Raw genomic sequence first — 14,332 nt, 5'->3', positions numbered from 1 at the left:
TGACCATGTCTCCTCTTAAGAAGTACCAAAAACCATCCAAACCCGAGTAGGCTAGTTGCTTGGTTTGACTGGAAGATATAACAACGTACCCAGTATAATTCCACAAGTTATCGGCAGCCTATTTGACCTCCGCCATTTAATCTATATTCTATTTTTCTAAAACTTTTAATCGGTACCCAATTTAAGACAGATTCGCCGATGCTGCTGCGCCTGCTGCTTCTTCTTCTGCTTTATCTCCTTGGTCATGTGTTTCTTCTTCTTATTTACACCAGCTTTTGATCCACTCTTTTTTCCCTGATTTATATAAATTATTATGCACTTAGTTTATTCATGTACATTATTAGAGAGCAAAAGATTAGACCCTGACTTGTTTTCGCTCGGAAATCAACCCTCTGTGCAACTCTACTAATGCCACGTTTCTTGATGTATCCACACTAATTCATTACATTGTCAACCAGATCTAATGATTCACAACATGACCATCCCACTTTCTTTACATAATTCAGTAACCCGAAGATTTCACATATTCAATACAACTTTGTTTACTCTACTATCCAACTGAGATGATTCTGCTTTGTTTTTCAACGAAGTACCGGAAGAAGAGTCTCAAGGTGAAGTTTGATGCCAGAGAATGGTTTACTAAGGCCCCAACTTCAGTTAAAAAATGTCTGAAGTTGGCTTTTGCAAGCTGAGCCAAACTTGAGACAAAAATATCCGAAGTTTGATCTAGATTTTTATTATTTTAGTCCCGTATATCTGAAGTATATTTCTAAAATTAATAAATTTATAATTTTTTTTATACAATACGGGTATAACTTCAATAGATATCCCAAAATAAGGTATATATGCACTTATCCCAAGATTTAAGACTGAATTAAGCCCATGCAAAGCGCGTAAGTTGAGCAGTCAACACGCACAAATGCAGCAACCATGAGACAAGCTAAACGAACAATGGATATGTATAATTCCGTTCTTTTTATTTATTTTGAAAAAAATATTCATTACTCATATTAACTTTGATATGGCCACGTCAAAACAAATAAAAGATCAATGTCACAAAAGTAGCAGGTATTATTACTATCAATATTTCTAGAAAAGAAAAAAAATGCCAATGTGATTTATAATTCCCTTACAAGGAGTGCAAATACTACATATATAATCAGTAGAGTTGTATTAAGAGAAAACAACTATGAACTAAAAAAAAAAACACAAGAAAAGCCCAATTAGCAGAAAGGAAGCAACAAATTAAGTGAGAAAACTAATTAGCCAGCGTGGATGTGAACTCCAATAGCAATAAGCAAGACGGTAATGAGTCCAAAATAGAGGATTGTATGAACAAGAATGGAGAGGCCACTTGTGTGCATGTTCCCAAACTCCACAACTCTGTGCCTACCAGGTAACTGAAACAGTAGCCCTGGACTCAACAGCACAAACAGCACTACTGCTATCAACACTGGCCCCCAATCCGACATCTCTCTCTCTCTCTTAATATCCACGTGTAGGCGTGTTGGCCTATATTTTGTTGTATATATAGTTCGAATGCTGAGTAAGCTTTCTTTCAGTTTTAACACAATAAGTATTGGATTGAGAAAGGAATCAAAACACGTGATGGTGTTTAGATTTGTAGAAAGAGATCGAGTTTGATTCGCCAGTTCACACATGCCCCTTCTACTTTAATTCTTCCTTATAATAATTGGTTATGGTATTCATATACTGATCAAATGAAGCATAATCCATATACAATGCAAGATTCATATATAGTTGGTATAGGCAATTTTTTTCCTCCAAATAGCTGGCCCTAATTAATATATCTATGTGGATTCCATTCAATACTTTTGTATAATTATTATGGAATTGTTTACTCAAAGACACCTTATGATGAATGGATTTCCTATTTCTGATATATTTCATCAATTCCTTGTTCATATTTAATGTAGGACATTATTGACATCACTCTCAACTGAGACTTGTATGTTTATTTGCATTGAAACAAAGTTGTTATTGTTGTTGTTATAGTCATATGGTAATGACATTATTTTCGTTATTATCATTAGTATTATTGTTTCGTCTCATTTTATATGTTATAAATTGTCGTATTTCATTTATATGTGCTCTAACTTTTATTGATGTTTCTGTATGGTAAGAAATATGAATGTATTGACAAATTTGAAGGTTGGATGTGGTTCGTCTCGTTAATGCATGCCATCATGTGTTATTTTCAATGTAACACAACGCCTACTCCCACTTCTGTATGGTAAGATAAGAACTATTATAGAGGCTTTAATAATAGATATAGATACATTCGCACAAAGGGAGATTAAGACTTATGATAATATAAAATGTTAATTGGAACAATAATTTAAAGAAGAAATTAAGCTAAAATTTTTTACATTATTATATCGCTCAAATTGATTCTACAGATATTGGAAGTTGATAGTTAATGGGGACGGACAGCCCAACAAGTACGTGGCAGCATCACGTGAAAGGAAATGTCGCTGTTGCCGTTGTTTTTGTGCTATCCCTTTTTGTACGTGCTATCTTGACAGTGACGCCATCAAAATTAAATTGCCTACATTTTACTTGTATTAATATCCTTTGCCTCTTCATCTTCAATAGTTTATGCGAAAGAATAAAAAGGAGGTTGGGCGGTTGCTGTCCGATTCGATTTGCTCGGAATACCAATGGCTTAAAGGAATAATTTTAGGGGCGGAAATGGTTGAAAGTGTTCGAAATGTGAGAAAAGAGAACAGTTGCACGTTTTGCTTAAATTTGAATTGAACGATTTCCTCCGATCCATAATAAGTGACCAATTTGCTTTTTTATTTTGGTCCAAAAATAAGTGTTCATTTGTATAATCAAGAAAAAATTCAATTTATTTTTTCAAAATTGCCCTTGTGTATGCTTGTTTGACCAAAAAGTATTGAGCTTTTTGTTAAACTAAATAAATAAGAAGACTTTAGGCAAATCTTAACCAACGATAATTTACTCTAGATCTAAGATAGAAGATGAGAGTAAGCAAGCATAGCACACATAAGATTTAACTATAACAGTGATTGAATCCCATCATATAAGAAGAGGATGGTAATTTTCATAATATCAAACAACAATTAAGAAGACGTAAATGAGAAGGGTCACCGATCTTTAGCAAAATAGAACCCCATACATTTGATACGATTAGACTAACAATATATATATTGATGATCTGAGCTTCCTTGATTCTTTCTTCTTCGTGGTGGAGAGAGAGATGAAGATTTCTCTTCTTTTCGGGGAACATGTCCGTGTCTTGATTTTCTCCGCCCCCTTTCTTCTTCTTCTCATTTAGTTTATATACTAGGTCTTCTCCCTTATCCAACCGTCATTAACCATAGTACTTAAGTCATTTGACTACATTATAGGCTGGCCCCTTGAAATGTCGTAATATCCACTTCGCCTCTCAGGCGTTCTAAATACATGACCTCGGCCGTGGCCGAGGTGCGTGTCGTTACAGCGTGGTGTGGATACGACACTCCCAAGTAAATTTTTGTCGTCTCTCCCCACGCCATTTTTTGTCTGGTCAGATTTTGACCCACACAATTAGTCCCTCCGCCCGTTGGGGTTGCCTCTTGGCGAGCTCGATGGGCGGACTCTGTTGATTCGAAAATTGGGAGAAATCTGAACGCTTTATGCGAGTGACGAGCACCTCATGGCGAGGTAGTGGCGTGGCATTTCGAGAGTTGCGTCAGACCATCACGTCAGTTCAGAATGTCATTAATACTTCTCATTATTATGGCGCGCGTTTTCTTTGCATTGCATCGTTTCCCATACCCTTTCCATTTTTTTAAATGGCGGCGTTTGGTTTTTCCGCTCAGGGCATTTATATCCCTATAAATAAGGGAAAATCTCTCATTTGATTGTCTCGCTTCTTAATCGCTCAAGAGAGCTTTTTGCAACTCTTCTTCTTCTCATTCAGTTTTTCATATTTCTGCTTCTGTTAGGATTTGGCGACTACTACCTTTTTCCCTTATCATTCTCATTTCTTTTAATCAAAGAAAAGATGGCTAGTGCTTCTTCCAACTCCGATAGAGCTGTTGGTGCTCCGGTGCTGGAAAAGGATGTACCCCTAATCAAAGAGAGAGTGGAGATGGCAGAGGACGAGGGTTTTTCGACGGTACATGAGGTGGTTCCCCGCCCAAGGAAGGCAAGGACTGACTTCAATAGCCCTACTGGCGACGAGCCGGAACCTGTTTTTTCTATGATGGATGCTTCGGCGCTCACGACGTTCAAATCCAAATAGGGGATTCTTGATCACATTGAACTGGTTCCGATGGATCAAGACATAGTACGTATACACCGTCCGGGCTACTGCGCGTTTTATGCGTATCCCTTTGTTATCGGGTACATGCTTCCCCTTTCTTCCTTGGTGGTGAATTTTTGCCGCTTCTATAAGGTGTTTCCGACTCAATTCTCTCCGTACGCATACAAGCTTTTCCTTATGCTCATCAAGTATGCGGAGCTGGCCGACCGAGGGATTTCTCTACAACACATACTTCACCTCTTCGCCCCCCATTTTCTTAGGGGTACGATGATTCACATGTGTCACCTAGGAGCCAAGAGTTTGGTGGTGAAGATGGATGACAAGGCAAATCACCGCTTTTGGGAGAGCTTCTTCTATGTCCGAACAAAGCACATCGTGTCGAACCCGGCGGGGTTTCCTGAGACGTGGAATTTCGCCGATAGGTCTTCCTTTCCTTTTACTTTACGCATTTTTTCTTAAGACGATCGTTGGTTTAATGACCTCGCTGAGGGTTTGTTTATGTTTTTGTAGTCGAGAGAGTACCTCCTCCGCTAGTTGCTGATATTTGCTAGTGGGTGAGCGCGATTCTCCCCCATACGATGGGGATTCGCGAAAAATGGGCACCTTTCCATGAGAAGTTTGGGCGTAAGCCTCTTGTTAGTGAGTCAGCTCGTTGTGGTCTGTTGCTTTATTCTTTGATCCGTAGTTCCTTTTACCTTATCTTTGTTTGATCGAATCTCCTCATTGGCAGGTCAGAGAGGAGTGAGAAGGGTGAGGGCTCCTGCGCTTGCTTTCCGCCAGCCGACTTCCTCTGCCTGGCCCGTTCCAAGGGCAACTGTAGGCGAGAGCACCCAAAGTTTGGTTGTTTGGTAGACCACGTCCGCGTATGGACCTGTTCGTCCGAAGATTGCTCCCCGGTCAGGCACTCCAGTTCTCACAGTCCGTTTAACAGATGAACCTTCTCACAATAGTGGTGAAGAGGCATCGTCAAAGAGGCGGAGGTTGTCAGAGGGGTGTCTTTGGTTGAGATTTCCTCGAGGGGCGACCCTACTTTGGCAGTATCTGAAGCTGGCGGTGACACCAACCTGGGTGCGGAGGCGACACCTATTTTGATCATTGAAGAGACCACCGTGGCAGGAGGAAAAGGTTCGGGGGCTGCCGCGATTGTTCCGAGTGGTCCATCATCTTCTCGGTAGGGCCGCGCCCCTCTTCAGCTAATAAGAGGTTGAAGGGCGTGGTGGTGGATGATTATGAATCGGATTCCGACATCAATCCTGAGGACATGAGGATGTTCGAGGAAGGCTTTACCAGGGTCAATGTGAGGGCGGAAGGTCCTTCTCGTGTGCTCGAGATTCCATCGGATTTTAACCTGTTGAAGGACACAATGGAATTGGTGCCTCAATTTGACCTTCTGTGTTCCGACGCCAAAAGTGAGTCTCTTCGGGAGATCAATGATTCCGCTTTGTCACGTGGTGTGGCCGGGATGGCCTTGAGGGTGAGTTTCCTTTCGCCATTTTCTTTGATTTGTGCTATTTTGCTTTTGCTGATTCCTCCCCTCTTTTTTTTAAGACGTATAGGCTGGAGATCGAGAGTGCTCGTAGGGCTGAGACTAGGGCCGAAGTATTTCTAAAAATGGCCGTGAAGTATCGCCAGTATCGTAACAAGTACCGTGAGATGCACGCGCAGCTTAAGGCGGGCGGTAACACTCAATCCGTTAGGGAGGAGTTGGAGAAAAGGGACCAGGAACTGATGCGGTCTATCCGCAGATGCAGCGAGCTCGAGGAGTTACTCAACGCCAAAGACGAGGAGCTCAAAGTGGGCAAAGGGGTTGCGGCGGAGTGTGAAGAACTTTAGGCAAAGGTGCTATCTTTGTGAGCCAAGCTTGAAAATATCGCCACCAGAGTCGCCGACCTAAGCGTAGAATGGACGGAGAAAGTAGCTGAGCTTGAAAAGAAGGTGGCCGAGTTGGAGAGAGCCGAGGGGGCTCGAGTGTCGGCTTAGGCAAGGGCGGCGCCACTGGAAGACACTATCTATATTCTTAGGTCTGAACGGGAAGCTGAGAGGGCGATTTCCACACTAAGGGAGGCACGACTCGAGAAGCGTATTGGTGAATTTGATCGGGATGCTTTGAGCCTGGGAGATCGAGTTACGACTCTCGAGGCTAAGAAGCTGCAACTGTTGGCTCAGGCCCGCCCTCAAGAATCTTCCCCTGCTACTGTCCCCCACCGCTTGTATGAGCTATAGGTTCATGGAGAGGCCCAACGAGATATATATAAGGGCTTGTAGGAGGCGGAGAGCGTTCCTGAGGCCGCTTTTGAAGATGCTCGGGCGAAGGCACGCGAGGCTCGTAAGGGTTCTGAGATTGAAGATGGGCTTCCTTCTGATGATGACGATGCTGGGGAGAACAGTGGTGGAGATTATGCCGCGTGAATTTTTTTTGCAGCTTTTGTACTTAGTTTTTTTTTGTTATTTTGTTGTTTGTTTTCATCTTTTTCTTGGGGGACCGCTTTTGGCCTTTTGTAAGGCGCACCTATTGCACATGTACATCTTCTGAATAAAATAGTTGCTTTGCCTTTGGTTACATATCTTTTGACTTTCTTTCTTCTTCTTTTTTTGTAAAATAGATCTTCGGATTTCCCCGTGATGAGTCCCTGATTTTTTAACTGGGAATTCAAATGAGGTCGAATTTAGTTTGCTCGATCTGAGCTGGATCGGATCTCATTTTGTGAGTTCGAATGAAGTCACTTTTGATCTGCAAATTCGAGTGAGGTTGACTTTTGATTTGCCAATTTGGGCAAAATTAGTTTTAACTTGTAAATTCGAGTGAGGTCGAAAGCAAACTCGCCGACTTGGGCGAAATCAATTTTGACTTGTATATTTGAGCGAGGTTGAATTCAAACTTGCCAACTTGGGCGAAATCAGTTTTGACTTGTATATTCGAGTGGGGTCGAATTCAGACTTGTTAACTTGGGGGAAGTCAGTTTTGACTTGTATATTCGAGCTAGATCAAATTTAGACTTCCGTTTGGCGATGGACGAGGGCCATAGGGGTGTAAATTCGAGCGAGGTCAAAATAGTAACCCGTTATGAATTCGAGCGAAGAACTTTCCTTTCACTTGGCGATGTCGAGCCATGAGGGTATAAATTCTAGCAAGGTCGAAATTGTGACCCGTGGTGAGTTCGACCGAAGTCAAACTTTCCTTTCACTTGGCGATGGCTGATGGCTATAAGGGTGTAAATTTGAGTGAGGTCAAAATTGTGACCCATTGTGAGTTCAAGCAAAGTAGAACTTTCCTTTAACTTGGCGATGGTCAATGGCCGTGAGGGTGTAAATTCGAGCGAGGTCAAAATGTAACTTGTTGTGAGTTCGAGCGAAGTCAAACTTTTCTTTCACTTGGCGACGGCCGATGGCCGTAAGGGTGTAAATTCGAGCGAGGTCGAAATTGTAACCCGTTGTGAGTTCGAGCGAAGTCGAACTTTCCTTTCACTTGGCGATGTACGGGCTTGGTGGGATGGTGAGATTTGCATGTTGCATTACTTTTATTGGAGAACATTACTTATTACTGCATTGTTTATGTGTGCATCGGGGTGAGTCCCGATTTGTTTAATTTTGCTTTCATTGGAGAGTACTGTGCATCGGGGTGAGTCCTAGTCTATCTAGTCCCTTCTTTGGCGGGATGTGCGATGAATTTTGTTGTTTGTGCTTTTGGACACCCTGGGACTTGATTAATTTCGAACGATGTTCGGGCGTGATTCGTAATATCTAGTTGGTTGAACCAGCATAGGATTTCCATGGCGAGCAGTCGTGCAAGCTTATTTTTTGCTTACATTCTGCCTGTGTTGGAGAGACTGTTCCATGGACTCACCGCCTAGTCCCAGGTCATGGAGATTTTCTTAATAATGCTGGCTTGTTCTGAGCCGTTTGTCCGTTATTTGTAATATAGTACGGTGTGGAGGGTCTTGCTCAATAGTTGCCTACGGGATGTTATGGTGCGGAACGTTGTCCTGATGTGTCCGGTGGCATTTGTTCCTTGTTCACGCACCTGTGAGAATGCTCGTGTTCCTATATCAATCCAAAAAAAGAAAAATGACAAGTTAAGCCCAAACGGAATTGCTTGTTACCTTGACCTGATAAGTTGGCGAAGGGAGAAAGGCGATGTAGGACGACTCGTTTTATCCTGTACTCGAATGGCCGTTTCAGATTCGGTAGCCTCGTGTTTGGCTTCGCCGTTAGTCATGTCTAGGCTTCTTATGGGCTGAACATACTTTTTCGGTTGGGATCTCGAGCTTGGGTCCCAGGCCGATGCTATCCGATATGCACAAAAATAAGGGAAACATAAGTTATACTCTGTACATAAATTACTCACTGTGCATACGGGTACAAAAATAAGGCAAGATAAGCGGGTTTTTTCAAAGAATCACATAGTGGGCTATCATCCTTCTCTAAGAGGTGGAAGTATAGATCGATATATAATGTTAATATATCGAATAAGGTTACGGATGTGCTAAGTATGTAGTGACTGTAATCCCGCCTTGAGTACTCATACGACGTACCAAACCCATCGCTACAGAGACGTGGATTTTGTATAGATATCAAACATAATTTTGATTTCATGCAAAGATCTAACCCTGATTGGTTTGGTTATTTCAAAAACATGTCTACCACTTTTTCAAGTTGGTGTTTATACTGAGATGGTGAGGCTATGACAATCGGAATATGATACTTTGGCTGGCTTTAGATCTAAGGAAACTAAAATTTTGGCTAAGAAATCTCCCCAGACGGCGCCAAATTGTTTGACCAAAAAGTGTTGAGCTTTTTGTTAAACTAAATAAATAAGAAGACTTTAGGCAAATCTTAACCAACGATAATTTACTCTAGATCTAAGATAGAAGATGAGAGTAAGCAAGCATAGCACACATAAGATTTAACTATAATAGTGATTGAATCCCATCATATAAGAAGAGGATGGTAATTTTCATAATATCAAACAACAATTAAGATAACGTAAATGAGAAGGGACACTGATCTTTAGCAAGGTAGAACCCCATACATTTGATATGATTAGACTAACAATATATATTGATGATCTGAGCTTCCTTGCTTCTTCTTCTTAGTGGTGGAGAGAGATCAAGATTTCTCTTCTTTTTCAGGGAACATGTTTGTGTCTGGATTTTCTCCGCCCCCTTTCTTCTTCTTCTCACTTAGTTTATATACTAGGTCTTCTCCCTTATCCAACAGTCATTAACCATAGTACTTAAGTCATTTGACTATATTACGGGTTGACCCCTTGAAATGCCATAATATCCACTTTGCCTCTCAGGCGTTCTAAATATATCACCTCGGCCGTGGCCGAGGTGAGTGTCGTTATAGCCTGGTGTGGATGCGATAGTCCCAAGTAACTTTTCGCCGTCTCTCCCCACGCTGATTTTTGTCTGGTCAGATTTTGACCCATACATATGTATCCCTAAAAGTCTTTTACTACTCATATTAAATTATGCTGCAACAATATTAAGGGTAGTTTAGTCATGCTAACTATTTTTTTCTAGATTTTATTATTTCCTTAATGGGTGTGGCTAAAGCAAATTGGTCACTTATTGTGGACCGAATGGAGTAATATACACTCCCTCTATCATGATACAGGAAAATACAGATCTAAGGTGCTCATAATGAGCAACAATAGTGATTTTAGAAGCTTGCGATAAAAAAACAGAGAGAGGAGAAGAGCTCGAGATAGATGATAATTTTGGAAAAGAAAGCTTCACCTTTTTCATTCATCTGCTAAGTATTTATATAGGGAAAAAGTCCAAATTTATCTTTATACTTTGTAAAAATGTCTAAATTTACCCTCCGTTAGAAGTTTGGTTCAAATATATTGTGAGTAGGTGATTTTTGCCCGACCAAAATATTCCTACAAAATCTCAAAATAGATTTTTGTAGTTAATTTTAATTATTATAGAATTTCTGGGAAATACTTGCTTAATTGTTTGCATTTTTTGTTGCATTTTTGGCATATATTAAAAGCATAAAAAAATACCCGAAAATATATGTTTGAGTCTCATGCATTGCATTCTTAGGTTGATAGTTGCATTTTTAGTTTAATTGCCAATTAATTGCATCAACAAAAAAAATCAAAAATTATATAAATTATTCCATATTATAACTTTAGTTTTATAAATTTGTACACTTCTTGCATTAATTTTAAATCAATTAATTGTTTTAGTATTAGAATTAAATAATTGAGTCAATTTCACATTATTAGATTTTGTTTAGAATTTAATTTAGGTTTATTAGTAATTAGTATTCTTTTTAAATTAAAATTGAGTCAAATAAATAAAGAGGGGAAAATTTGGACTTAGTGCTTGGTTTGGGCCTTTAAATTTGCTGAGCCCAAACCCTTTTTCTCTCCAAAATCCACCCAGCCCAATCCCTACCCAGGCCAGCACCTCCAACAAAAACGGTACCGTTTCGTGTAATTAAATCCCATTCGTTTTTCTGTTGGGATCCAATGTTGGGAACTGAGTGTTGTTTTCCTTATATATATTTGAAGGCCCCCATATCCTAGAGATCCCCCCATTTCCCTCCCCGTCTCTATCCAAAGCTAACCCTAGCCGCCCTAATCTCCTCTCAACTTCAAATGACCTAAACCTTAGCCGTCGCCCGCTGAAAATCGTTTCATGGCGGCGGCCGGTCTCCAAACTCACCTAAATCTTCACCCTACAATCACCCTTCCCCCTCCTTTCCAAATCCATGAACAATTCTCCCTGAATCCCCCTTGAACCCGTCGAATCTCAAATCTGAGAACCACAAAAAAACACAATGTTCTTGCATGTTCCGGTTCTCTGCAATTCTTTATGTTCGTGTAGTTCGAAACTCACCCTAAATGGATTGTTCTTGACAAGAACAATCATTTGGGGTCAATTCCGAGCTATTTCAAAATCCAGCCATAGGTCCTGCCTCAACCCGTCTTTATCTTTTTAGGTATTCACTTGTCCTTCTTTGTCTTGCTTTAATTGTTCTAAAAAAGTTTTAAAAAAGTTGGTTATTTTAATTAAGATTTTATGTTTAGATTACTTTTTCATTTAGGTTCTGTTTTATTCTGTTTAATTCCGTTTAATTTCTTGTTTGTTAGCCAATAAGTTAGCTTATGAGTCAGTAGTATTAATTAGTTCAATCCGAGTTCGTAACTGTTCCAGGTAGATCTTTGTGGTATTTTCCATCATTTCTTCTATTGTTCTTCCCTTTATCTTCTTCACAATTATTTTCCTATTTAGTTTGCATGCTTTAGGATTTTCAGTATTCTATTATTATGTGTTTGTTTGTCTTGCCTATGTTAATATGAATTAGCATGATTATTTCTGAGCTTTGGCAGTCTCTTTGATTTAATTTCGATAACTGTTGGTTTTTGTTGATGTTTGCTATGGTTTGTAAATCATTAGACACTTCTAGGGTTTAATTCAACAAAAGAAAAACTTAAGGGGGGGGGGTGTCATTGGAATGGTGTGTAAATAGAAACTGAGATAGGGGTTCTAGAACATGGGCAACTAGCCCTATTTGGCCAGTACAAAATGCTGAAACCAATTAGAGACAACCAACCGTCCAATTCTGTTAAAAAAATGCTTTGAGGGCTGCTTTCAAAGGGAATAATTTCTGACTTGGAGAGCACATAACAGCTCTTTTAGGGTATTTATAGAACCCTTCTTCATTCATTAGGATAAAGATTCAGACCCTAAAAACACCCAAAAAGTTCAGGTATACTATTCCATCAGTAGCTAATCTATTTTTCTGATTTTCACCAAAGTTAGAACAAGTTCTCTTGGGAATTTCTGATTTTCAAAGGTCTAAACATGGTTTAAGTTTGGAGCTGTGATACTGCTGTATCTCTACTGCTAATTCCATTTTCTGATTTGTTCTCTGTCGATTTCAGCTCACTGCTTTATTTTTGCTCTTTATCACCAGGTATCTCTTGGACTTTGAGTGACCATTGAAGTGTAGGAATGATTTTTTCCTTTGAAATATGTATTTGTAATATGAAGTTAATGTTCAAAATTTTGAATTTCAGTTTTCTTTTACATGTGTTTCTTCTAAGTTATTTAGCTTTCTAGTTTTCTCAGCTTTTATATAAGTGTTTTGGATCTGCTTGATAGTCAATAGGAATTTCGTGTATGAATGTTCGAATTAGTTGGTCTTTTCATGTACTGTTCAGAATTTCAAGATGGTAAACAACTCCAGTAGCTTATTTGGTTGTGTGTTAAAGAATGTTGACTAGTATATCATGCATGTTCGAAAAGGCATTATTTGGTTGTTGAATACATTCAACTTAATTGTTTAGAATTTCAGCATTGTTAGAGTGGTTACATATGTAAGATTAATACGGTTAATGAGTAGTTTAAGGTTTAAGCTTATATGGTTATTACTAATGGCATGCTAACGAATCAAAGCCCATAATATGATTATTCATGCATATTTGATTTCTCATAATTTCATATGGTGTTTTGTCATTTGTGTTTGAAGAGATTGGGTTTTAATTGTGGCCTCAGCATTAAAGGTCTTTCCCGTTAAAACTGCTGGGCCTGAAGTCAGCTCAAAATAAGAAAGCCATGGTCAAAATCGGACCTGGCAAGGTTTTTGAGGTTTTTACTTCTGGGCTCAATTTTGAGCCCAAGCAGCCTCAGCGCTATTATTCCTCTGATCCAACAACCTAATGGGCTTACTGCTGGCCCAAGATTTTTCCCAAAAAAATAATTAGAGTTAACATGTCTACCTAATACCTATCTATAATTAGAAGCTTTATATTGAATTTTGATTTAGTTTAAACCTGAACCTTCGTAGTTTGCTTTAGATACGTTTATAATAAAAATCATAGCTACGGGTACGATTTCCCTGATGTAGTTGTGATATATAATTTCCAAATCCTGGTGTATATTTCATGTGACCCGACTTCAATTTTCAATAATGTCAAATAAAATAAACATGTCATGAACTGCGGGTGCATTTCATGTAGCATGGTTTACGATGTGTTTTCAAAAACGAACAAGTGTATGACAATCATGAATTTTCCTAAAAAACATTAAGAGCGGTTAGAAAGTTAAAAATGTACGTAGGTTTAAAATATGTAATTAATGAGATAATTAGGCCAATATTAGTAGTTGAGCGACCGTGCTAAAACTTCAGAACCCGGGAATGCCTAACACCTTTTCCCGGGTTAACAGAATTTCTTACCCCGATTTCTGTATTCGTAGACCATAAATAAGAGTCAACTTCCTCGATTCGGGATTTTGAGCCGGTGACTTGGGACACCATATATTATCCCAAGTGAAGACTCTGAATTTGAATAAGTAATCCTGTTTTGATTATTGTCACTTTAATTGGAACAACTCCCTTATACCCCTTTTCGGGTAGAAAAAGGAGGTGTGACAGCTCTGGCGATTCTACTGGGAACCGTGTTGATACCCAATTTTTCCCTAAGCATTTTTTTTACACTCAAAATATTTTCAAAATAACATATATGTGCATACATAAGCATGCCCAAGTATTTTGGTATTTTTTCCAAATTTCTAAAGACTTTCAAAACCAATTTATTGTCTATTTTAGCAGTGCAAAATTCAATAATTATTCCCAAAATTATCATTTTGGTGAATAATTTATTTATTTCTCATATTTACACCAAAATATAATTAAGGTGATTTTTGCATACTTTTACAAATCTATTTGATATTTTTAAACTAAATTGCATAAAATTGCAATTATAGCCTATATTACGAGTAATAGCGTTTTGCAAGCATAAAATTATTTATAGTATATTTAGATTAATTTTTATATATTATTAATTAGCTCAGTGCTTTTAGTTTGTTTTAAAAAAATCATTTTACTATTTTTTATAAATAAAAAGGGAAAACTGGCTATTTAACATTTAGCCTCATTTCATTGCAATTATAGCCCATTCAGATTTAAATTTTAGCCCTCAATTTACCCAGCCCTAACCCCAATTGGACCGACCCATATTTTTAACCCGGCCCAACTCCGATTTAATCTGAGCCATTGATCAAATGAGATCAACGA

The 14,332-nt window shown here is 38.9% G+C and overlaps 1 protein-coding gene across 1 annotated transcript; it reads right to left on the bottom strand.

Annotated features, from left to right (window-relative positions):
• Positions 1–1,262: 1,262 nt before the first annotated feature.
• Positions 1,263–1,490, bottom strand: LOC104247662 (uncharacterized). The gene has a single exon (XM_009803732.2). The coding sequence runs from the start codon at positions 1,470–1,472 to the stop codon at positions 1,263–1,265; it is 210 nt and encodes a 69-aa protein (XP_009802034.1). The 5' UTR covers positions 1,473–1,490.
• Positions 1,491–14,332: the final 12,842 nt, after the last annotated feature.

Source organism: Nicotiana sylvestris, chromosome 12, assembly GCF_000393655.2.
Source record: "Nicotiana sylvestris chromosome 12, ASM39365v2, whole genome shotgun sequence".
NCBI classification, from domain to species: Eukaryota; Viridiplantae; Streptophyta; class Magnoliopsida; order Solanales; family Solanaceae; genus Nicotiana; species Nicotiana sylvestris.
This window is presented reverse-complemented; position numbering and strand designations above follow the sequence as displayed.

What these genes read in the sequence shown, in the direction of transcription:
- LOC104247662 (XM_009803732.2), bottom strand. Translation starts at nt 1,472, where the DNA reads ATGTCGGATTGGGGGCCAGTGTTGATAGCAGTAGTGCTGTTTGTGCTG.